We start from the raw sequence: 25500 nt of genomic DNA, 5'->3' as shown, positions 1-25500 counted from the left end.
CAGAAGGAGGGAAGTGATTAACCTCCTCTGCTTAGCATTTTTTAGACCGTATTCCAAATATTGTGTCCTTAAAAAACCAAAACAAAACCAAAAAAAAACCCACCAAAACCAAGAGGTGGAAATAACACTGGAGAGAGATGAGCAAAGGATCACTAAGGTGCTCGGGAGCTAGAACACATGCCCTTTGAGGAAAGGCAGAGCAAGTGGGGCTTGCTCAGCCAGGAGAAGGTACAAATTGAGGGGCACTGAACAGCAGCCTTCTCATACATTAAGAAGGACTTTGAAATCCCCAGACTCCCATAATCACACAGATTCCTTAGCTGATTTTCAGTGGACTTTCCTCGTTAATTCTCCTGCTTTCAGGAGGGTCTAGCAACTGGAAGGACTGGAGGTTCTCTGTGTTGACCAGCTGCAACCCTTAACTGAGGCAGATACAAGAAACCTGAATTCAATTAATACTCTTCCCATCCCCCTAGGCAGTTTGTAGGAGGCTGGGAAGGTATGTAAGAATTGAGAAAACATGCTTTAACTCCTCTGTCAACCTGAAGAGCCCGAACTTTGTGGACACCACATCAGTCAGTATTCTTTTAAGCTTGACTCACTCTGAAACATTAAAAATTCCTTCTGTAATTGCTACTTGTTGGGCTTTGTACAACATGAAAAAAATCAGCTAATAAAGAATGACTGTGTAATGTTCATTCCCCTTACCTACTGCTGGTTTTGGCATCCACAAGTGTGGGTACCATAGAAATCACAAGTATGCTGCTCAGCATCTCAAGAGACTTTCTGGATGTCTTAGCAGGACATCAGTTACTCTCTGCAGTTATTTCGTGTGCTACAGTGAAAGTAATTTCTTTTTAATACAAATCTCAGACCTTCACTATGGGCACCTTGACACTTGCCATAACATCCTGGAGCATATGCAAGGCAGCTGTCCCCCCTACAACTGAGGTGTTGGTTATCCTTATGTTGGTGGAAAAATGTATGCATTGAAGGTTACCCCAACGGATGCTACCTTAGCTTGGGGACACTTAGCCATGCAACTGTAATTTATGGGAGAATGAAGTTTTTGGGTCAAAATCAAAAACTGACTAACTCAACTTTGGGCATTCTTCAGAAAAAGCAAAAAAACCACAACTCGGTTCTTGTTAAAAAATTTTAAATCAGCAGGAACTGTGTGCTCAGTAAAGGGCACAATTTGACTTACTGCCTTTTTTTTTCCCATTAACTTTATAGTGTTTGTCATTGGAAAACTGAGGTAGTTATTTGCTCTTTAGTTTCTGATCATGACTGCCTTAGAACTCTTCATTGTCATCCTGTATAAAGAAGTTGAGTTGACTTGCTTCAGCCCTGGTACTCTTCAGCAAATGGGGGTCTCAAGAGAGAGCTTGCATCACAGATGACATGCCTGAACATTATTGTGATGCTTTCATGGCCTGCTCTGCACTTTGAAAGGGAGAGGCAAAATAAGCTATGATGAGTGCCTGTCATTCCAGTGGTAGCAATAATACCCTCAAATCAGTGTTGAAGTTAATTCTATCAAAACCCCCCATGCTCTTCATGAGATTGAGGATGAATGCAGGTTTCCTGAAGTTCATCTGACATATTTCACCTTTCATGTCAGGAACTTTTTTCGTACACAAAATTTATTGTTGCTAAAGCAGACAATAATAATGGAATTGGTAAGACATTATAGGAATGATCTTTGTTTATATAAAAAAATTAATAATTTGGTTTAGTAGGATCAAAATCCAGAGTTATCTTTATAAATCTTTTGTCTCCCAATATGTAAAGATAATGTTTATACCCCATTGAAACTCACACAGAAAGTACTTAATTTTTTAATTGATAAATAGACATTAACCAAAGAAGATGGAGATACACATCTACATCTGTCTATTAATCTATTTTGAATCAGAAGTTTTGTGATGGAAAATCCTATTTGTGTTCTTTCCACGTTTTCTGGGCTTATGGTCTTGCAAATAATTTGTAGTGTTTTATTTTAAATAGTGGTTTTGGGTGTTGTTAAAAAATATGTCATCGCTGTATTTCCGTAAGAGTATCAAAGGTGCAATGGAGCATTTTATTCTTAAGAAAGCGGGATGTTAATTGTCCATGCATTTAAATGACACGTAAGTTGCGTGAGTTGGAATAGAAGGCACAGACCCCTCAAATGTTTTTATGATTCTCAGCCAAGTCACATCTTTCTTTTTGGTGTAGGTATTTTTGGCCAGAAGCTGGAAGATACTGTCCGGTATGAAAAGCGCTATGGGAACCGCCTGGCTCCTATGCTGGTGGAACAGTGTGTGGACTTTATCCGACAGCGGGGGCTGAGGGAAGAGGGCCTGTTCCGACTGCCTGGGCAGGCTAATCTTGTCAAGGAGCTACAGGATGCGTTTGACTGTGGAGAGAAGCCTTCTTTTGACAGGTAAAACCCTCCAGCTATTCCCCACTCCCTGAAGCCTGGACAGGACGCGATGTGCTGTGCTGGCTGACCCACAGTGCTGTAAAACACATGGCAGCAACAGATAGAATGATATGTTTTTGTAGGTTTTTCTGTGTGTTTCGTATTACCGCTCTAAAATGTCTTATTTTCCCCCCCTGACTTTGATGTCTGATTTCAAAGCATTTCTGGGGAATTTCCTTTTGTGAAAAGCTGCTTAGGAGAAGTACTGCTAATGGTTTGGCTTAATCAAAAATATCTGGATTACCTTGATCTTAATATCATTTGAAATGCAGTGGTGATGCTGGCATTTATTCAGTCCCACAAAGGAAGAATTTCTTTTATCACCAATCTCAACATGGTCTGTTATCTATAAAACTGACTGGAAGGGAAGTATACTTTTATGTATTTCTTTATGATTTTGGACCTTTGGTCTTATAATTAAAGTTGCTCTGATCATATTAACAAACCTATGTGGTTTTGAGGATTTAGGTCCAATTCATATTCCACTAGTTATGCAGTTTTACAAAGTTAATGAGAATTTCTGGGCCAAGGAAAACCTAGTCCTGCTCACGCAGCTGTGTATGACTTCACACTTCTGTAAGACTAGCTTTTTGGGCTCTCTTCTGTAAGCATTGACAGCAGTAGTCCACATATTCAGAATGTACAATCAGAGAAACAGAACCAGTGGCTTATGAATGCCACATAAACCCTTTAACTCTGATGAGAATTAATATGATGGTAATGCAATTCCAGTTCAAGGGACTGTTAAATGGTGTTCATTCTCAGCATGTGCCCTAAGTGACATCTGTAGCACATGTCCGCAAAGGAATCAGGATACTTCACTCCATTGGAGGGTCCAGCGTGAATTAGGAGGAAGAGGCACATTGCATTTATTATGTGGGAGCTTTGTCTGATAGCAATCCAAGTAACAGGAAGGAAAGTATAGCTTGATTTTTTAGTGCAAAAACATGCCATGATTTGAAACTGATTGCTGGAAGTCCATTCTCTATTCCCGTGAAGTGAGAAAATTTGTTAAGCATGAAGTTTTGTGTATCACAGATGCACAGAAGACAGACACCTGTAATGCTCTTTCGTCTCCAGCAGTTTCCTCAGTCCTGACCCTCACTTTAAAAGAAAGATCAAGAATTCATAATGCTTTGGAAAAGGAAATTGTCTTCCTATGAGGTTTATTAGTTTCTCACTCTAGGGTGAGTTGGGATAATTGACGAGTAAATGGCTTTAGGGAGCCAGAGGGCTGTGGGAAAGTGACAGTGTTAGCTGATAAATGTTTGCGGTATGCTCACTTACTGTTCAAATACCATGCAGCTTATTTAAAAATGGTAAAGAAGCATCTATTGGCCTTGTTCCCCTTACTTGGACATGAAGACGTGTTACTGATCGTCTGTCTCTACCAAAGATACAAGTAGGCGAATGGCAGGAAAAAAACTTATTCTTTTCTGTGCCTGTAAGCCAAATAATTGTGGAGGAAATGTTTAAGAAAACAAGCTACCCCCAAACTCCAGGAAGATGATGTACTGAACATCCCACTGAGAGGTACAGCTCGAAGGAAATGCACAAGTTCTGACTATTCAAAACAAATGAGACCAGAGCTCAGCTGGATTAATGTTTTTTTCAAGGTTATCTAGCAACATCTGTAGCACACCCTAATGAGCCCCATGAACAGGTATGCTAGCTGAGCTTTAGCAGATGAAGAGATTTTACATGCTACTGCTGTGAAGAATGCACATAATTTCTACTATAACAATTAGAACCATCAGCAGGAGCTGCCTATAAATTGCTGGTCCTGCAGTTCTGCATCTGAAGCTGAGAATTTATAGAACACTGACCTTGTATGTCCGCATGTATTGTGATGGGGACTTCTCCTGTTTGTTTTTTCACATTTGAGTTTGGAGAGGTATGATTTAGGTGTAGCAGTGGTCCAGAAGTCAAGCAGGCATAAATGCCTGATATAACTCTGATACCTGCGCTGTTTCCATTGGGCATCTGCTTTTTTCTTCCAACCTTTTGTTCCGTTTGTAAACTCTTCAGGGGGAGTTCATTTCACAGTGTTTATATAGAGTTCCTATGTGATACGGTAATATTTTGGGGTACCTTCTAATCGTACTGAACATGATCTCCAGGTTTGATGCAACCTGTTTGGCAAGTTGGAAAGTGACCACAATATGAAAAGTGCTGTAGAGACAAAAATACATCTACGTGAGGCATCCATGCCTACTTTCTCTCATGAACCTCCAGATTCACTGTGTTTAATTTGTAGTTATATGTTACTATTAGTCAGAAGTCCCATAGTGCGAAATCTACCTAGTCTCTGTTTATCAAATTTACGTTGAGCCCATTCTCATACATTGATAGTAATAAAGATTTTTGCAATTAGAGCAGAGCTGACATTTTTGTTCATGGGACACGGAACACAATGGAATACAGGTCACACTTAGGTAGTGGTGCTGGGTCACTGATTCTGACTGAGAGAAAGACTAGCTGCTGTCATAAGTGTTGGAACTAATACAAAGAGCTGATGTTTGAGGAGTTTGCCGTTTTTCATACTGACATTTTTTCCGTGTGTGTAAGTCAAAGACTTTAGAACGAGTGAAGATGCTTTGAAATGCAAGTGTAGGCTTGTGTATATAATTGTGTGATAAACTGCTATTAAATAATCTTTCTCTTTATGCTCTCTTAGCTAATTCAGTAAAATATATAACATGTAGAATTAAAAGCAAAAGCAAAGGTAAGATTATATAGCCATGGCCAGTACTCCTTTAAAATGTTATCTCTGTTTTAAGATGGTTGCAAACCTTGAAACACCTTATGGGTGTTGGGAGATGGAGTTCACAGGCACAGAGCTGCTCTTTCGCCCTTGGTTTTAGCTACTGTCCATTGTTCTGTGGAGACCCTGCTCTTCTCCCATTTTGCCTTCCCATCTGCACTCCTTTGGCAAAGAAGATCACAGAACAAGTGCAAACAGGACAAATGTAGCAAATTTGAAATAAGAAGTAAAATAACTTTGCTCAAAAGAAAAGGCAACCATGCCTTGAAACATAAAACATATCTGACAAATGGTAGCTCTCACATGAGTTAGCAGCTGGATGTTCCAATACTGAAGTCAGTTATAAAAATGCAGAGTGAAGCCAGGACAAGTCAGAGAGTAGCAGAAACCTTTGTGTATTAATTTGATCTGGATCTTACAGTTGGAATAAGATGTTGCTGAAGAACCATGTATGAGAATGGAAACAGTATTTGAAATTTCTCAAACTCACAGACAGAGAAAACCCAGTATCTGATCTGAAACATCCAATACCCCAGGCCCCCTCATATGAAAACTGGAACATCATCATTTCTCGCAGTCTTGGAAGGGAGGTTCAGCTGCTACAACTGAAAACTGCTGAGGCCTTTTGTGTGAAGGAAAAAAAAAACCTCTATGTCACCTTAAACCCAAAAATCAATAAATACCTTACTCCCTCTGAATGTATCTGCACATATGGTGAAATATGCTATAAGGAACCAACAGTGCAATTAGGCAAGCACTCATTTGAAATATTCTTGGTATTTCCAGTACAGCTCCACCTTGGTGCAAATTTGCTCCCTCCAGGGAGCTCCATTTTGCTGCTTGTCGTTGGGGTATTTGCTTCTCTGTCCTTGTGTGGTTTATATTTTAAAGCCCCTCATCTCCTTTACAAATCATGCATTTGTAATGATACAAAGTGGATTATAACCATTTGTTCTGTAAAATCAGCATGGATAATATGGGAGTGCATAAGGAAAATAACATAAGATTGTTCTACAATTTCTACCTAGAAGGGGTACAAAACTGGATTTCTCTTTTTATATTACCTATTTCCATCTGCTGTTCATCACAATTACTATGAGATGACATGCAAGCTAAGATTGCTCAGGGAGAAAAAAATATTTGAAATGCCACTGAAACAAATATTAATAAAAAATTATTGTGATTGATTGATGTATGTGACTTGGATAACTGTCACTGATGTATATAGTTGAGTAGTTCAGAAGAGTTTAAAAATTACATAGCTCACCTGCCAGTGTTTGTGTGCATGCACAAACGAGAAGAAAAGCACATAAATGCATATTTAGCTAAACGAAATAACTACTACATTCTTTTATGGGTATGAATGCAGTACATTACAGGGCAAAATGTTACTTACTGTTCTAGTCACCATTGCAGTCAGCTGAGAAAAGGGGTACATAAGTGGCAGTATGTGATAGCTGGCAAATGCTGTTACTTACTGGGGACAAAAAATCCAGAATGTACAACTGGTATGTTCCTGTGCATTTAATCAGTGGGATTGTTGAAGCAAAGTAAGACAATGACAAGGATGGTAGTAATGTAATATCCTCAAGATGAGAAGGAGCACTTGCACAATTCTTATTCTCCTTCAGAAACAAAGAATGTTTTAAGATTTTGGTGAATGCAAGAAATCAGATGTGTCTCAATGGGGCTGCAGTCTGCAATGGCACTGTGTATACTGCAACTAGAAATCACTGGTAATAAAAATTTTTCTTTGTTTTCCAAATACTAGCTCGTACATAAGAATTTGTTTATAAGAATAGTTTCCCACAAGGAAGGGGCTTTATTTGCTTCCTACTGGCAAAGTGCAGTAATCCCTAAAATCCCACATTTTTATGTCAAATGAAGTCTTTACTAGAAAGCTGATTCCTGCCAAACACAAATGGCCTTAGGTCTGTGAAAATTCCTGTTTGTTTCTGCCTGTTCCAGGCTTTCTTCCCTGATCCTCACAGTCTGCTCATCAGTTTGCCTCTGGAGCCACTTCCATGTCCTTTCCTGTTGGGGAGCCCAGCTGGTTCTGGGCTCTCAGTAAGCTGAAATACCAAAGATGGAACTTCTTACACCTGGCAGAGGGTTAACCACGGACAGTGGGGACATGTGTCACCCCAGAACTGTATAAAGGTAGCTGTACTGTTGCAATAAAAAAGCTGCTGGTATCCTGAAACCCATGTCGCCTCCCTGCCTTGACCGCGACACTTTCCAGTTCCAGCCCTTTTTCTAACCAGCTAGTAGAAATAACCACTGCGTATGGCACAACTTAAAAGACCTGGTCTGGCAATTACATACACATTAGGAGGCATATTTCAAGTGTGATGCAAGGGTCATTAAATCAGTTTAATTTGTGTCCTGTTGTGTTTTTAGTTGGTTTTGGTGTCCTCAGTGTGTTTTTAGTTATTAGCAATGAATGAAGATTTGTAATTGCTTTGCATGAATTCCAGTTTCAGAAATGGTAGGTGTCAGCTGTGATTAAAAAAAAAAAAAAGGAGAGAAAGAAAAGAAAAAAGGCAGCCTTGTATTTCATTTGCCAATGACAAATGACATTTTAGATGGCTATGGTCACCTTTAAGAAACAATGACATTTTGTTACTTTTGTGGAAGGTCTGAGAGTTTGTTTTTTTTAAGTAGTTCTTACTTAGGGTTGCACGATTTGTGGCTTTCTCTCCCAGTAAACAAGTAGTTCTTTGTGGTGATTTCCATGATTGCAATGCCTGAAAAAATCCTGGAGAAACTTAACAGCCTTTCTGAACAATCTATTAAGTGATAAAATAAATTAGCAGCATATTCACTGGAGCTGGGTGATCTTTTCCTAATGGGAACCCATCTGTTTCTTATCTGTTTCTTAGGCCTCTACCCACCTTACCTGAAAGCATTTGTGTCTGTCTTTAAGGATCTGTATTTTTTCAAGTAATTTTAGCATCCTTCCGTAGAGTTTGTTGTTCTATTTTTACTGTCTTCATTGATGTTTTTAAAGCATCACTCTCTAACCTGAACGAATCGGCTGCTGTTACAATTCCTGCAGTGGATGTCTAACTTGGAAATAGTCTGCCAATCTTCAGTATTCCTTGTGGACTCTGGAAGGTAGCATGCATTGTAAAAATTGTGAGCACAAGGACAAAGGAGCAGAATGTTTGCTTTATTTCTCTTGTCTAAACCAAAAAATAAGAGTTGAGATCAGTTGTTAACTTAAAGTAGAGCCAGAATTTTGTGGCAGCAAGGAGAGGAGGAGACAGCTCAGGGCTTAAAGTGGAAGATGTTTTCAAAAATGTTTCACAAGTTGTAGGCAGAATTCCACCTGGTACTTAGATTAGGCACTGTACTGCTTGTACTCGATATGTGTTATATAGAAAAATCGCACAGAGCAATGCTTTGGGGGCACCCACACAGGGGAAGAAGAGTCACATAGGACATTCAACCAGTTATGTTACGCGTTTAACCTGACCTTTGAATTTCTGAACCAAAAAAAACCTGACTCCCCAAATCAGTCAAACCACTCCTGATTCACTGTAACATTAGTGAACACAGACTTTGCCCTCTTAAGCTCTGGCTACTGCAGTCAACAGTACTCTGATTCTCTCTCTCTGTAGTTATGCACATATTCCTTTGATGTTTCTTACTCAGTGTTTTGTCACTGGTTTATCATGGGCTCTAGCATCTCACTTAGGCTGTCTGCAAACTGGTAGTCAATACGCCCTGGGCAGCCAGTGAGGAACATGCTCCCATGTCAGGAGAACATCTACACTGGTCTGAGAGCTGCTCTATGGTCCTGAATGCAGCTAAGCAAGGGCATGGTCAGCAAATTTTGTGGTGGGGGCAGGATATGCTGGTGAGGGAGACTGTGATCTGTGGCACGTCTGAAATGATGGAGCTGTAATTCTAGTAATTCCAGAGGGTACTGGTACACAAACTGTTTGAACTGTAATGTTCTCCTTGGTTTTATTACCCGAACTCCTAAATTGAATTATAGCCTCACAGCTTGTTGTTCCCTGCTGTTTGTTCTTTATGCAAACTGTTTATGTGTCATCATGATCTAGAGCTATTTTTGGCATAGCATTAATCTTTTTGTAATGTCACCTTGCCTTGTTAATACTTCCTGTCTGAGAGTTTATGAGGGGCCTGTTGGCTTTGTGCTCCAAAGTGCTGACTCCAGCTCTTTGAACATGCTGTCTGCTTGTCTGAGTGTAAGGGTTATGCCTGGATTTCGGGTGACCTGCTGGGCTTCAGTGATACTGTTTATGGTAGAGAGAGGGAAAAACTTCAGGCAGTGTAATTGGTCTCACAGCCACTTCCACGATGTCTGTGGTATCACAAAGGAAAGTGCTGTCAAAACAGCAATGCCATGAGATATATTGATGACGAAGTTGAGATGAATGGGGCTTTGAATATGAGTAGTCTGACGACTAAGGAGAGGCTGGGATGCATTTGCATTTGTCATGACTTTGCTGAACAGTGGTGAAGTGGGGGATGCTCTTTTGGAAATATCAGCAATAAAGCAATATTAATATTTCAGTGAGATAAGTCATCTTTCTCAGACTTTCCAGCACAGCATGCCGATATAGACTGTTTTTCAGTTTGCTGATGCTTTTTGTGTTAACATCTAATTTCCCACTTTGTGCTTTGTCATTCCCAATTCAAGCTTGTAATTACTCCTTGTGCGCTTGGAGAAAGTCTGCCTCACTTAATGAAAGTTGTTCCAATTTAGATAACAGGATTCTCTGCTGGAATTGACATACTGTATTTTAATACATGTTAATGAATACTTTAATCATGTTAATTATGAATGAGTAGTCATAAAGCACTTTAATATTATACTACCAGATAGCAGAAGAAATACCAAGATGGGTAGAATCATTAAATTTCTGTAGCTGTAATGGTCCTAGATTATAAGTAAGGCCAGTTTCAAAAGGAAACATTCTACCTTTTCTTAAACTGCTCAGTTGTAGCTGGAAAGAGGCCATGAGTTAAAGATCCTCCACAAGCCCTGCAAAGATCCATGTCTTAAAAATTATGCAAGTTGCCTGCAAGGCAGATATATAAATGCTGTTAGTTGACTTAGACTGTGGATAGAACACTGCAGACTGAAAAGGGAAATAAATGCTCCCAATCCTCCAGCGAGCTTGCAGTTCTCTCTGGGGCTGAAATGTGCTCAGTGGTATTTGTGAACTGAAACACCTAAAATACAGATGGATTAGGACTGGAATCTGCCATTTTAAAACTTTCCTCTGTATTTTAAAAAAGGTGAAAAAAATCATACTAGACTACAAGGTCTAAACAGGTCTCAGATTCTATGAAACACGCTATTAGTTACATTATTATAAAAATATTGACATTTTTATGCCCATATTCCTCAAAGAAGAAAGTTTCTAGCTTTTATCTATATGTTGGTAAATACAATTAAAAAATCTAATTCTTTAAAAGCTTGGTGGGCATTACGTCTGTGTATGTGTGCTTCCAAGATCTGAATGGTGATTTCTGTACAGATAGATTAAGTCCTAAGCAATAGTCCAGCACAGTTTAAGGAAGAAAAACTTAAGAAACGCTCCAAAATCCTACTTTACAATCCCACCATCTTGTGGCAGTCTGTGGTATTGCCTTAGGAAATTAAAAAAATTAAAAATTAGTTAAAAATACTGTCCATGTATCCAATCTACTAATTGTGACCTGTGTTTTTAACCCCAGTTTAGGAAACACCTTTCTGTATACTGGTAATACAGCATGTGCTTCAGGAGGTTAGTTTGAGAGCACAAGACTTCTACTGTTTCCTTGCTCCTCTCTCAGGTAGAGCCACAATCTTTAGTGCTTAACTAACCCTTTCCAGCAATAGTCTATCAGTATTTCACATTGAAAGAAGAAAATTTACAAATTGCATTAATTTTTGGGGCTTCTGTTCTCTTCTTCAGCCTTTTTATTCTCCATCTGCTGTGCCCTTGAGGAGCAGGTATCCCCTTTACAACAAGGACTGATGTAGGATTATTCTTACTACACGAAGCATGATCCTGGCAGCTCAAAGAAGGGAAGATGATACTGCTTAATGGCCTTACTGGGAGATCTGTGCACTAAGTTTTAATCGTTCTGCAGTAATTTCCCTCACTTAACCCTGTTTGAATCTTGTTTTTCAGAAAAGACCTTTCCAGTTTTATGCAAATAGTCTCTGGAAAGATGTGGTTCAGTTCTTCAGCAATTTTCCTGGTTTAAATAACAAAAATAGTTAGTCAATGAAAAAGTCAGTGCCAAGCAGTCAGAGTTAAATTCTCTGCAGATGAATGGCCTGTGCTTACTCTCACTTCAGGGCTTGTACTAAAGCTGAAAGTTCACATCTCCTCTTTGTGGCTGCTTTCTCTGACCAGAGAAAAGTCTTCCTCTCTGCATTTGCTTTTTTCCTTTCCAGATGCACTGACAACTTAGTAAACTGAAGATCTCTCTGTAAAATTGGTTCTTGGATAAGGCTGAGTAGTGGCAACTGCCTGAGCATGCATGCCATGGTTGTGTTCTAAGAAGTGGCAGCAAGACGTGCAGGCAATTACCTGAGAGATTATTGGGGTCTGGGCTTTAAGCCCTCAGGTTATGCAGTCTGTAAAGAGTTTTGTTAGCCAGGATGTCAAGAAGAGCTTCATTTTGCACAGTTGGCATCTGTATTGGGAATAGGTAGTATGGAAAGGTTAGAGACCAAATCTGAGCTAGCATCTGAGATCTCATAAAAGAATACAGTTATACCCATATCATATACAGTACCATTCCCTACATTTGTTATGTACTCATCTGTGGAACAGGGTGGGGTAAACACTGTTCTGAATTGAAGCCACTCTACAACAGAGGGTTGCAATCAAGAAATTAAGAGTCTTTCTTAAACTTCCTTTAAAAATAGGGATTTGCATTAGTGCTTGGCAGAGTTTCTCCAGAAAACGCTTGTTTGGAATTTGGGCTAGAAATTATTCATGATTGAAATAGAAATGTTTTCTGAGAATTTATTTTGAGGAGGTTGGTGGTGGGTGACACTGAAGTTTATACAGTACTTTATCATCTGTCTTCTTCTGTTTTGACATACCATACCACATTATTCTAAGGTTGTTCCCATCATTCTTGTTAAAATTTAACTTAGTAAAAGCCATTACTGTTTTAACAGATCATTCCAAAATAATTATTAACATACCTCTAGCAAAGTTTAAGTGCATGAAATACCAGTGGTTCTTTTGAGACACTGTGAGTTTAAAAAATATTCCAAGTGTAAAGTCTCTAAAGGAAAATACGTAGTAATACACATTGTAGAAATGTCTATGCATTTTCTGTTAATGAAACGAGCATAATTTAGTGTCTGCATTTTTGGTTTTTCAGAAATCAGAAGGAAATATATCAGCTTGCAGTACAGCTCTTTATCTGAACCAGGGAAAGCATGTGGAACATTCCAGTAAGGATTTGAATAAATACCTGAGTGGCTAAACCCAGAGATGATGTCAGATGTAATGCAAGAGATTTCTTCATGCTAAGTCATAGCTTTTATCTAATTTCTACTTACTTTTCAGTGACGTACTCCTGAGTTACCAGAACGTAACTTTACACCAGAGAAACATTTAAGCAAGTGTGATTGCATACTTTGAACTTGAGGTTTTGATTCTTCTCTCCATCTTCTTACTTTCAGTATAATAAACAGCTGAGGCTCCTGCTATCTATATCCCAGAAAAACACTTAAGTTTCTGCAAATGTAGTTACAGGAAAGGACATGCCATATCAGGTTATATGATACAGGACTGTCAGCCCTATAACGTTACCTGCTAGCATTCAGACATTTTCTGTTTGGTGTCTTAGCTTACTCAGTACAGGATAGAGCTAAAACTCATTTACAAGGGATATATGGTTCTGTGTGTAGAGCATATCCAGGTTTTCAGTGTAAGAGTACAGCTAAAAGGCAGAGTAGTTATTCTGTGGGAGCCCACAGGAAAAAGAGAAATGCCAGGGAAAGAGTTGTAAATTCAGATGGATAAGCTTCAGTTAAACACCTGTGGTATTTATGGTTTCCTTTAAAACCTGCTTCCTTAATACTGATACCAGACGAGATGGCGATACAGTGAAATTGAGACATGCTGGGCATGTTTTGGGAGCTGGGGCCATTTCTGGTAGGAGAATAATCCCCACTGTGTGAATGTAATTCCTGGTGTCTGGCTCAGGTGGATATGAAAAGCATTGTTTAAGACATATTTTGCTTGTCTGATGTGAGATGTTTGTCAACAAGAGCCAGGATCTTCTCAATACCTGTGCCTGCAAACAGGGCCTTACGTATAGTTATAAAAATAAATCACCAGAGTTGACAGAAATTTTCCTGTGGGTATCCTAAGTTCTTTATAGGAGCAAAAAACCCAACAGAAAGCAGATTACAGATAGGATCTGTAAATGTATATACTGCTGATGAGTAAAATCTGGGGTGGCAATGGAAAAGGGGCAGTTTTTAGCCTGTCAATCTCACAGTATTATCCTGATTAACGGTAATGTCTTCTTGTATTCCAACCCAACAGCAATACAGATGTGCACACAGTTGCTTCACTCCTTAAGCTGTACCTAAGGGAACTCCCAGAACCGGTTGTACCATATGCAAAATACGAAGATTTCCTTTCCTGTGCCAAAATGCTCAGCAAGGAGGAAGAAACGGTGAGTTGGTAACTTGAGTAAGATGAAATAAAGGTTGACCTGAAATAAAAGGTTGTTCCAGTTTTGAGGGGAGAAACTGGTCATTTAAATGTGTCCTAATTTAACAAAATTAATGAACTGAGGCAGTTTTTGTATGAAAATTGTTGCCACCTGGGCCCTTTGGAAGTCTAAAGGTGCATAGCATAACCATAGCTTTTTCTATTGCATATCACTGAATTCAGTTCAAGTAAACATCATTGTAGTCAACACCTTCCATTTTGCATAGAAGACACTTCTATATTCATGGATTAGATTCTGAACTATAAAAGGAAGGGTCTTGATGATTGCTGTTCCACTCTTGCCATTAAATCAAGAGTCATTTTTTTTCTGAGCCCTGGGATGCCAGCTTTTACTGACTCTTGATTGAAGACCAATGGGCTCTACTCCTTGCCTGTCATTGAATCACAGAGCTTCAGAAAGATGGAACTGGCCATCTTCCAGACTTTCTTGAGGGAACAGCATAGCAGAGATGAGCAAAATAAGGGTTCTGACTGGTAATATGTGCCCTGCAATGGCATGCTCCTATTACGTATTATGTAGTGGGCACTACTTATGTCTGAAGACATAGGAACTTAAGTGCTTATTTTCTGTGTGCTTATGGGTAATTAAGTCAACCCTGATATTTTTTTTTCACAGTACATCCAAATAGGCTTATCCTGTTGATGTCAGCCTACTCCCTTAATTTTCCAAGATGGTTATTTCTGTTTAATTCTTTTTTGACATTTGAAATTCTACTAGAACTGGAACCCATCCTACCTAATCTTCTAATTAATTAGGATGAGTAGGAACCCCTTTTCAGTAAAAGACTGTCTCGTTCTGACTTTTCATGATGATTATGAACTGCAGAAGTAGTAGTTGTTCCCATCTGATGAAATGGGAGGAGAGGAAAGATCTGACAAACTATGTTCTACAGCCATGATGTCTTAGACCTGTTGAAATTAGACTGGTTTCTTCACTGTCCTTTACAGCTTGCTACAAGGTACACATTCTTGTCAGCTGCTTGCAAAAGGTGGGAGTGGGCTGTTCAGCTATTCCAATTTAAGCTGTTCTTTGTACAAGTTATGGCAGGGGATCCTTGGAATTGAAGCTGCAGCTGTTTACTTACTTGTTTTGCATGTCTCTGAACACTGATAGCTCCAATGTAAAGCCACCTGACAGCTCTGCAGTTAGTTATCATGTAGTTTACACATCATTTATATTAATTCTGTAATTTTACAATGGCTTAGTTGAGTGTATTTATGTATTTCCTCTGTAACTATGCCATGAAGCACTATAAAATTAGTTTTGAAAGCAAGATTCAAATTACAGTGGACTTTCTGTGCTGGATTTGTCTGACAATTTGTGAAAAATCAGTGCTATGGGTGATGAGCCACTTCAGTCCTTTTTGGTGGCTCATCAGTCCAGCTGTAAGGCTGTCTGACTGGATTTTCAGTTGATCTTTCTCTGTGCAGAAGTTGAAAGTGCAGTCACTGTTAAGGGAGACAGCTGCACATCTTAATTCTTTTCTTAACCCACAGCCATAAAACTTGTGCACTATCATGCTCTGTCCGTCTTGACTTGCATTAGTTTTCATAACATATTGTAACCAAAACCCCACTGATGGCTGGCAAAGTACCAAAACCCCATAATGAAAAAGAGCCTAAAGGCACTGGTTGATGAGGAGCATGACCAAGGTCTGTTTCCACAGGGCACAGAAATTAGTGTATGATATTCTGCCTGTCCCATTCCCAGGGTGGACACAAACTGAAATAACTGTTTATTAGTCTGGTGTGGACCAGAACTGGGTGAAATAACCAAATAGTTTCTCATAGGAAATGCCAAACAGTTAAACCATAACTGATCCTGGAAGCCTCAGCCTAATAGCAGGAGAAATGGAGCTGGTGGTCAAAGAAAGAATGAAACAGAAAGAAAAGACAGGATGAAACGAAATATTTATTTACTTGTTTATTTTTTTCCAGAACTAATCCTTGTTAGCCAAAACCAAAGTGGGTTCTACAAGCTGTTCCTGATAATAACCTGTATGAACACTGCAGCATCAGTGATACGTTTATTGTCTTGTAATTGGACTTGCTGACTTTTGTTTTTTTAATGTCTGGTAAAATAATAAGAAACTGTGCCTATTCACCCTTTATTTTTCCTTAAACCACTTAAAGGGCCTGAAAGAACTGGTGAAGCAAGTGAAGAGCCTGCCAGTTGTCAATTATAATCTGCTGAAATACATCTGTAGGTAAGTGCTCTTGCATGATTATCACAATGGTATTTATAACTATGAGCTGACAGACAAACCTGTCTGTGTATGTGCCCCGAAGGAAAAGCATCACTCACAGTTGGAGGACTGGTGAACTGAAGTGAATGCACTAAAATGGTAGGTTTACTGCATGACTAATCAGTAATTTGTTCTAGCAAGGTGCACACTTAGAACTTTTCTTTCATAAGCAGGCTACACTCCACAGGGAGTGCAAAGAGGTAAAAGTGAATGTATCCTGTCCTTTATATAGGACCCTAACTGTAGTTACGAGCCTTGGCTGTGCTCTCCTGAAGTGCACAGCCTTGAAAACTGTGTATGTCTTGTAGTATAGAGAGTAGCTTTGTGATTACATCTAAGATCTTAAAAAACGTGTCACACACAGTTGCAATTGGTGAACTAACAGAAAGTTCCCAGCATAAAAAAATTAAAATTTAAAAGAATCTAAGAATTTATTAATTCAGAGTTTGCATTTTTATTTTATGAGCTAAATTGTTGATTAGTTATGCTGGACAAAGTTGCTGTCTTCTACAGAGTTACCTTATAGTCAGTCCAGAATGAGATTGAAATTTTACTATCAGTGTATAATTTTTAAGAAATTCAGAAGAAGTTGAAGACAATAGCCTTAAGATTTCAAAATGTTCCATGCGGACTCGGAATGGAATACTTGAACTATGTTCAAGAACAATCACATGCTTTGACTTCTTTTTTTCATTTTGTTTTTACATGCTTCCTAAAAACCTCTTTCTTCCCCACAGATTCCTTGATGAAGTCCAGTCTTATTCAGGTGTAAACAAAATGAGTGTGCAAAATCTGGCTACCGTTTTTGGCCCCAACATCCTTCGTCCCAGAGTGGAAGATCCTCTGACTATCATGGAGGGTGAGCTTTATTGTACATAACTTGCAATAAAAAGAAGTACCTTTAGGTTTATTAATAGCACATACCAGTCCATGTAGTATATACACTAAGTTCCATACATCTGTCATATAGCACAGAAACTTTCAACCTGAATGAACTTCTGGGTTGAATCTTGCAGGTTATAAAAGGTACTGAAACGTGCAGCATTGCAAGCAGACTTTGCATGAGATTGTTCTGCCCTGGCAACTTTATTATACATGTGCTTTTTCTCTGAACACTTCCTGCAAACGTGGCATGTTCTTAGTAAGCACGTGTGGTTGGGGTGCAGTTAATATTTTACCTTTGGTAAAATATTAAAAAAACTGTGAGAAAAAGTTACTACAAGTTTACACTGCAGTGACCCGCATAGAACCCCCCACAAGGCAGTTGTATATTATTACATGCCTTCTTGCACAACAGGGATCAAATTGTTGTCTGCATTCTGGTACTTACAGCAGTGTTCAGCTATAGCATTTTTCTGTGATTAAGGTAAAAATATGGACATGACAGTCTCCTCCTATAACCTCCTTCAAGGCTTAATCTTAGTGGCTTTCATTCTCCATGGAGTACGATGCCTTTTCTCGCTCCAAACACTTTTTTTTTTTTTAATGTAGGATTTACTTAACTTTCTCAGAAATTAGGGAGGTACACAGACTTTGCACTGAAAATTTAACCTAACCTCAAAAAATGCAGTTTTCTTAGTTTATTTCAGAGTGTATAGAATTACTCCTTTTCTGTATGATGCTTTTTTCTTCCCCACATACTCCAGTTCCCTGTCCACGTTGTTAATTTACTTGTTTCTCTGAAGTCTTACGTTTCCTTCTTCTTCCATTTAATTCTTATCATAATGACTATGTTGTGAACAGAAACACAGCATTTTTAAATCAGGTATGAAATTTGTGCATACCCAGAATTAGCTGTCTGAACAGTAGCTCAGACAAATCAGAACACCTAAAGTGTTTTTATCTTCACTTTAATGTCTGGGTTCTCATTATCACAGGGAAAGGTTTGATCATCCATTTGATTCAAAAGCATTTGAAAGAACAGGTGTCTTGATTTATGTGCATGACTGTGCATGAGTATCATCACGCCTGTGCAGTTTCAAGTACCCTTAAATCTGCATTTGTGGCTTTCCCCCTGGTTTCTGTACATACTTGCCTCAAATGCCCTGTGACTATCTGATACAGGGGTGCAGAGATGAGCTTCACTGTGTCATTGAAGTCCTAATTTACACATCTTATCCTCTCCCCATGATGTTTTGAGAGGCAAACACAATTCTTTTCCTGCTTTGTTTCCTTCCTCTTCAGCTGTCTTGTCATGCCTCTCTCAGGAGTTACCTTTTGTGTGTGTGTGTGTGTGTGTGTGTGCGCACATGCTGCCCATCACTTCAACCTGTCTCTGTTCCTACCTGTAGAACTGCCAGACTAACTGAAGTAGTAGCTTCTCTTACCCTGACATTTCTCTAGAGCTTAGCAGCCTGGTAGATAGCTGCTTTGAATGTTTTTCTTGGTCAGGTAGCAAACTGTCCCTTTTTTCCATGCTTTTGCATTAAAATAGTGCAAAAAGCGGCTCAGATTGTTTAATAGATTGGAATTGGAGAGAGATGTCACAGAGGTGATTTATACCACTGAAGTGAGTAAGAATGGTGTCTCAGAGGTTGACATTTGCTGATGGGACACCATGTATCTTCAGCTCACCTGGGCCGGAACTGGCTGTTACCTAAAGTTGCTGAGTTGGTTTGGGTTTTTTGAAAGTTTGTGCAAGAAAGTTTTCCTTTTTGTGGGTTTTTGATGACGTTGTTTAGTTAGTTTGTTTGATTTTAAACTAGGTAGAAAGGGAAAATAATGTGGTTTTCCTGTTCTTGAAAGCAACTCTCCGGCCTGGTTATCAACAGCCCTAGCATTAAAATGATGGTGACTGCTGTAGGAAATGGGATGGATACAACACTCTCTGTAGGAAAATACATATATTTTTTCGCTAATGAGAAACAGGTTTGAATAAAGAGATTTGTTACCTCTCTTTAGGCATAAGACATAAGACAATGCTGATTTGCAGTTGTTGTACACGTAGTTAAAAGTTTAGGGACTTTTAGCAAAGACTGTACGTTGTTTGGTGCTCATTACCACCTTTCTTCATTGCTCTTCTTGGAATATACAGAGTTCTTTTCTTCCAAGTCATTCAAAGGCAAACATGCAGCTATGGGTAACCATACCTGTATATAATGGGGATGTGGAGTTGGGTTTGTTTGATTCAGGAGAGATTTTTTTTTTCAGAATTCCAGCCATGGTGCAATTTTTTCCTGTGAAATGCAGTGGTAAAAGTTGCCTGAGTACAGTGCAATGTTTGTAGTAAAGTTCTGCACATAACAGCTAATGTTCTCAGAAGGAATACAACCAAGTATGCCATGGGAGTAACTAAGTGAATTTTCCTGCTGTCTAGTTCTTTTGAATGATTTTGCCATAGCAAACAAGCAAATGAGAACACTTAAAAAAGATGTTGAGTACCCACGTTGAATTGGCTCTTGATACTTGTATTTTTAAAGGGTGGGGTATAAACATCCAGAATATTACAAAGGAGTTGATGTGAAACGATATTGCACAGTGGGAAGTTACTGATTAGAAGAGCACAGCAAGCCTCTGAAAGCTTTTTGGAGTTTAAAAATGAGGTGGTTATTATAATTACCTTGACCTTGTTCCTGAAATATTCTTAATAATCCTTAATGAGGGTCTGCTTAACAAAATAGAATTGCACATCTTTGTCATGCCAAGTCCAGTGCTAAATGCTAGTGTGTAAATTACAGTGCAGTCAAGTGGTGTGCACACCAAAGGATTGTTCTTTAAGAAGAAAGGTAGCCATTTATTACCGCACGTAGCAAGCTGCAGTCCTGCATTACTTCCATACTGTGCTATAATGTGGCATAGTTTCCTGGCTAGGGAGCCCCTGGTGGTCTAGTGGTAAGGGCGCGGTGCTGTCACCGCCGAGGCCCGGGTTCGATTCCCGGTCAGGGCCACTCCCTGGGCCAGATGGAGCTCGTCAGCCCTTAAAGGCAACCCATCTATGTCCTGAGGACCTCGCGGCCACCGTCCAAGCTCGCTTGGCCCCGGCAGATGAACCTTAGGATTAAAGGGTGGGCTCAGTTCCGCGCACACTGTGTCTCACCTAAAAAATCCAATGCGCAGGCTGGAAGGTGTAAAGACCTTCCCCGGATCTTCGCTCGCGAAGACTGGCCATTATATTTATTATAGTTTCCTGGCTGCGTATAGTCTCACTGTGGAGTGGTTCAAGGTATTCACATTAAATTAATTCTGTCTCATTTTGCTTCAGAAGACTAAAATGTCTGTGTTCAGAAAGCAAATCCCTTGTCTTCCCATTTTCTGCTAAACTTATAAATACAGGTGCTGTGCCTGAGTAAGATTTAGGCTTTAAAATGGTCATCACATTGAGTAGAAACACGTCACTTAGAATGATGTTATCCTTTGTTATCCTTATCATCTCCTTCTGTGATCTTCCTGGGATGCAGTTAGTGTCACAGTAATAGCTTCTTCGCAAATGTTCCTGTTGTTTAGGGGGTCTGTGAAGCCTGCTGGCTTGGTTTGGTGGAAGGAGGAGGTGATGCTGATGTGGCCCTGTAGCCAAGAGGCACTTTAGTCTTGTTAAACATTCAGGGTGTTACACAAATAGATGCATTATGTAAATGTTTGTATAAGCTGAATGTTTACTAAGTATTTGTGGAATCTGATGGATAAAGTATATTTAGGCCTTAAATAAAACAGGAGATTCATGACCATGTGCTTGGTGTCTCCTTTCAGGTACAGTAATAGTCCAGCAGCTCATGTCAGTGATGATTAGCAAACATGAAGAGCTCTTTCCCAAGGATGCAGACCCTCAGGTGGGACCTGAGGTATGCAACAACAACAATGAAATTCCAAAGAAAACTACTGCAGGGCAGCTACAGAACAAAGAGAACAACAATACCAAGGAGACGGCAGTGAGGCGCTGCTCTTGGGACAAGCCCGAGTCTCCCCAGAGGGGAAGCTTGGACAGTGAGTCTCCAACTGCCCTGCCAGGCAGCAAGACAAGTAGCCCCAGGAACAGCATCCAGAAACTAGATGTCACCAGAAGCCCACCACTCATGGTGAAAAAGAATCCTGCTTTTAATAAAGGTAGCGGTATAGTCACCAACGGGTCCTTCAGCAGCTCCGTGGAGGGCCCTGAGAAGAGCCAGACCTTACCAAACTGCTCCCTGCAAACCAGGAGAACGTCATGCCTGAAAGGACCAGTGACTAAGATGGGAACACACAGCGTGCAGAACGGAGGTGTGCGAATGGGTGTTTCCAGCACAGACGGGCACAGCAACACCCTCAGCAGTTGGGCCCCAGGCTGGGTACCCAATGGCTACGTCACTCTGAGGGACAACAAGCAGAAGGAATCTATGAGTGAGTCAGGACAGCACAACAGGCTTTCCACCTATGACAATGTCCACCAGCAGTTCTCTATGGTGAACTCTGATGACAAACAGAGTGTGGACAGTGCCACCTGGTCAACGTCCTCTTGTGAGATATCCCTCCCTGAGAACTCCAACTCCTGTCGTTCATCCACCACCACCTGCCCTGAGCAGGACTTCTATGCGGGTAACTTTGAAGACTCTGTGCTGGATGGGCCACCACACGAAGACCTCTCTAACCCAGGTGACTATGAGAACAAAAGTGACAGAAGGAGTGTGGGGGGCCATAGCAGCCGAGCCACCAGCAGCAGCGATAACAGTGAAACGTTTGTGGCCAACAGTTCTAACAATCACAGTGCTTTGCACAGCCTGGTGTCCAGCTTGAAGCAAGAGATGGCCAAGCAAAAACTAGAATATGAGACAAGGATAAAAAGGTAAGATGTTTTGGCTCTACCTTCTGCAGAGATAAATCCAAGTTTTCTCTCTCATGATTTGCACTAGCTGCAGTCACTACTGTGTTGCTAGGTGCTTGCCAATAAGCTTCTCATCTTTCAGTGTTGACATGCTCTGGCATTGCTTCTGTGACACAGCAATCCCAAGGGCTTTGTTTCAGAGCAATTGTGTGCCACAGTTGCGACATGCCCTCCTGTTGGAGTCAGAAATACAGCCAGAACCTTGTGAGTTTCTGTAAAATATAATTAACTAAATCAGTAGGCTCTCTAAACTTTTTCATTAGTTGATGCCTGTTCTCTAGAGACTGAGAAAGGCAACTGAGTATCACCTTTCAGTGAAAACAGTGTTGTGGCTTACACCATCCTGAATTTTAGGGGATTGGAGAGACTACTGGACTCCTTTCCAGTTCTCATTCCTGAGAGAGTGAGAGAGTGTGCAGCATCTGGGAGTTATCTCTGCTTAAAGTCCTGTGTGCTCTGCTGCTTTGCCTGAGCCTTTCCTTCACAGCCTGGACCTATTAAAGGAGGCACCTTCTTTAACAGGTCAGCCTGTGTCTTTGTCTACAGGTAGTGCAGACTGCTCATTCACAAGGTTGCTGGGGTGGATGGCCATAATGGTCAGTGAACAACCTCAGAGTCTGTGCTTAGCATTAATTAGTGCACACATTAACTAGTTACAGCAGCACAGAGCTGAATATGCTGTGTTTGTAATAAGGGTTCTTCAGGAAGGCTCTTTGGGACTTTTTGTTCTCACCTCTACACAGCAGCTCTTTGCCTTGGTACCTCTGGCACTGCAAGTCATAGTTGGATCACAACATGTGACAGATACTGGCAACAGCAGCTGCCAGTCAAAGTGCTGGACACAGAATGTTGCAATCTTTCGCCCACATCACTATTTTCAGCATAGTATGCAGTGTAGGAGAGCATTTAATAAAATGTTTAATGTGCATGATGACTGTGTATTTAATACCATTAAGATTATAGAATCATGGAATGGTTTGGGTTGGAAGGGACCTTAAAGCTTGTCTAGTTCCAACCCCCCTGCCATAGGCAGGAATACCTTCCTGGAGAGGGCACCTTACTAGACCATGTTGCTCAGAGCTCCATTCAACCTGGCCTTGAACACTACCAGGGATGAGGCATCCACAGTTTCCCTGGGCAACCTGTTCCAGCACCTCACCACTCTCACAATAAAGAATTTCTTCCTTCTTTAACATAAATTTCCCCTCTTTCAGTTTGAAGCCATTTGAAGCCATTCTCCCTTGTCCTGCCACTACAGTTCCTGATGTAGAGTCCCTCTCTGGCTTCCCTGTAGGCCCCTTCAGATACTGGCAGGGTGCTATGAGATCTCCACGCAACCTTCTCTTCTCCAGGCTGAACAGCCCCTGCTTTCTCAGCCTGGGCTCTAGTCCTCTTAGCAATTTTGTGGCCTCCTCTGGACTTGCTTCAATAGTTCGGTGTCCTTCTTTTGCTGGGGGAACCACAACTGTACACAGTACTCCAGGTGAGGTCTCAGCAGAGCGGGGTGGGAGGGCATCGCCTCCCTCAACATCCTGGCCACAATCCTTTTGGTGCAGCCCAGGACACGTTCGGTTTTCTGGACTGTGAGCACCTACTGCCAGGTCATCTTTACTTTCTTATGAACCATCACTCACGAGTCTTTCTCTGCATGGCTGCTCTCAGTCACTTCTCTACCCCAGCTATAGGTGTGTCTGGAATTGCCACAACCCAGCTGTAGGACCCTGCACTTCAGTTTGTTGAACTTCATGAGGTCCATATTTACAAATATATGCAGATCCATATTTGCAAATAGATACAGGAGGTAAATCAGCTGAGAAAAGGAGACTGGCAGTGATACAAAGGCATTCAGGGCATTACTCTGGCCTAGCAGGTGACACTAGTGATCTACAGCAGGAGCTGGGTGTCAACACTCCCAGAAGTAAAAGGAGTAGTTAGCCTATTCCTGGAGAATTAGATGGAGTTGTTTGCCTCTATGTCTCTTACCTCTGTGGCTGTTCCAAGACATTTTCTAAATGAGCTACCGAAGCAATTGCCCTGTGAGAACAGTTCATTGATGGAAGCCATGGTTTGTAGTCTAAGCTTTGTAAATGAAAAGACGTGTGTGAATTTGTTGGCAGTGTGCATATCTGCTTGTTTGAGTGAGGAGTGCTGCTCAGGAGCTGTCTGCTTTTATTTCATTTATGCAGCTTGGAGCAGAGAAATCTCACCCTGGAGACGGAAATGATGGCCCTGCATGAAGAACTGGATCAGGAGCGGAAGAAGTTCACAATGGTAGAAATCAAAATGCGTAATGCAGAGCGGGCAAAGGAGGATGCAGAGAAGAGGAATGATATGCTGCAGAAGGAAATGGAGCAGTTTTTCTCTACTTTCGGAGAACTGACAGTGGAGTCTCGCAGACCAGAAAGAGGCAACACCATCTGGATCCAGTGAGCTTTGAAAGAGTAGATTGTGGAACTTAGGAAGGGCTTGGGGGTATTATACTGTATCAGGTGGCTGGTCACCTGTCTGAGGCTAGTACTCAACAAAATGTTATAAACCCTTGAAGGAAGAAATCGTACAGACATCAACCACTCATATCTACAGCGTGTACTTATCAAGTTATACTCTTTGAATGCTTCGTGAGACTACTGTCAAGTGTTACAACTGGATATGTGTATATAAATTTTAAAAAAACACACCTTAGAGAGCAAGAGATGTATCTGAAGAAATATTTTAATGCTAGTCTTGTATTTAAACTGGTAAATTGAAATGTTGTTGCAATCAAGCTTTATATAAAGGCTTTTCTCCCTTGCACTTAACATAATAAGCTATTTTTGGCATTGTGTTACCATCAGCTTATTTTGTATATCAAATGTTTTTTCTGTTTTTGTTTTGTTACCCCTTTTGCTGGGGAGTGAAGATAAACAGATATGTTAAGGTTTATGTGTCAGTGGTTAACCCTGATTTGCGTCATTTCTAAAAAGACAGCAGGATGAGAAAACAGAAGTATTCAATGGGGCAAAATAAAGCAGTACTAATTTAACAGAATTGATGGCCAGGGTAGAACCAAATGAGGATATCAATTCAGCAAAATTGGGGGCAGCAGCAAAGGGGTAACAGCTGCTTGTTTGGGAGCAAATGTGGGTGACATAGTAAGAAACTGGGAGAGGGGAAAGGGAAACTTAAGGAGAAGTTAATCACATGACCAGAGCATTTTGGTGCACCCTAAAGAAGCCCTGTGGCTGATTGCTGCAGCTCAGAGAAGAAATATAAACCAATTGTTCTGACTATATTTGCATCTGACTTACCTTTGTACTGTGGGTGAAAGCGAGTCCTTTCTGTAATACTGGTGAAAGGACACACAGAGGGGATGAACCAGAGATCCTGCTAGCCTTCTCAGTGTGGTGGGTACTGGAAAAAAATATCAAAAACACTATGTCCAGAGCAGAAATTACTGGAGCAATTGGCGACAAAGAGTAACTAAGGAAGAAAGCACACCAACATATTCACCACTT

The 25500-nt window shown here is 40.5% G+C and overlaps 1 protein-coding gene across 4 annotated transcripts in view; it reads left to right on the top strand.

Moving 5' to 3' along the window:
- Positions 1-24925, top strand: part of ARHGAP24 (Rho GTPase activating protein 24) — a 198741-nt gene extending 173816 nt beyond the window's left edge. For all 4 annotated transcript variants that reach the window (XM_050327392.1, XM_050327391.1, XM_050327390.1 and 1 more), the window contains 6 exons: positions 2221-2428; positions 13775-13907; positions 16100-16173; positions 16950-17071; positions 20899-21967; positions 24193-24925. In XM_050327392.1, coding sequence (XP_050183349.1) covers positions 2221-2428; positions 13775-13907; positions 16100-16173; positions 16950-17071; positions 20899-21967; positions 24193-24436 — 1850 coding nt within the window. In that variant the 3' untranslated portion in view covers positions 24437-24925. The remainder of the gene's footprint in view (positions 1-2220; positions 2429-13774; positions 13908-16099; positions 16174-16949; positions 17072-20898; positions 21968-24192) is intronic.
- Positions 24926-25500: the final 575 nt, after the last annotated feature.

This window comes from Myiozetetes cayanensis, unplaced genomic scaffold (assembly GCF_022539395.1).
Source record: "Myiozetetes cayanensis isolate MyiCay16 unplaced genomic scaffold, myiCay2020 scf33, whole genome shotgun sequence".
In the NCBI taxonomy this organism is placed as follows: domain Eukaryota; kingdom Metazoa; phylum Chordata; class Aves; order Passeriformes; family Tyrannidae; genus Myiozetetes; species Myiozetetes cayanensis.
The sequence above is the reverse complement of the archived record's forward strand: the minus strand, read 5'-3'. Positions and strand labels throughout refer to the sequence as shown.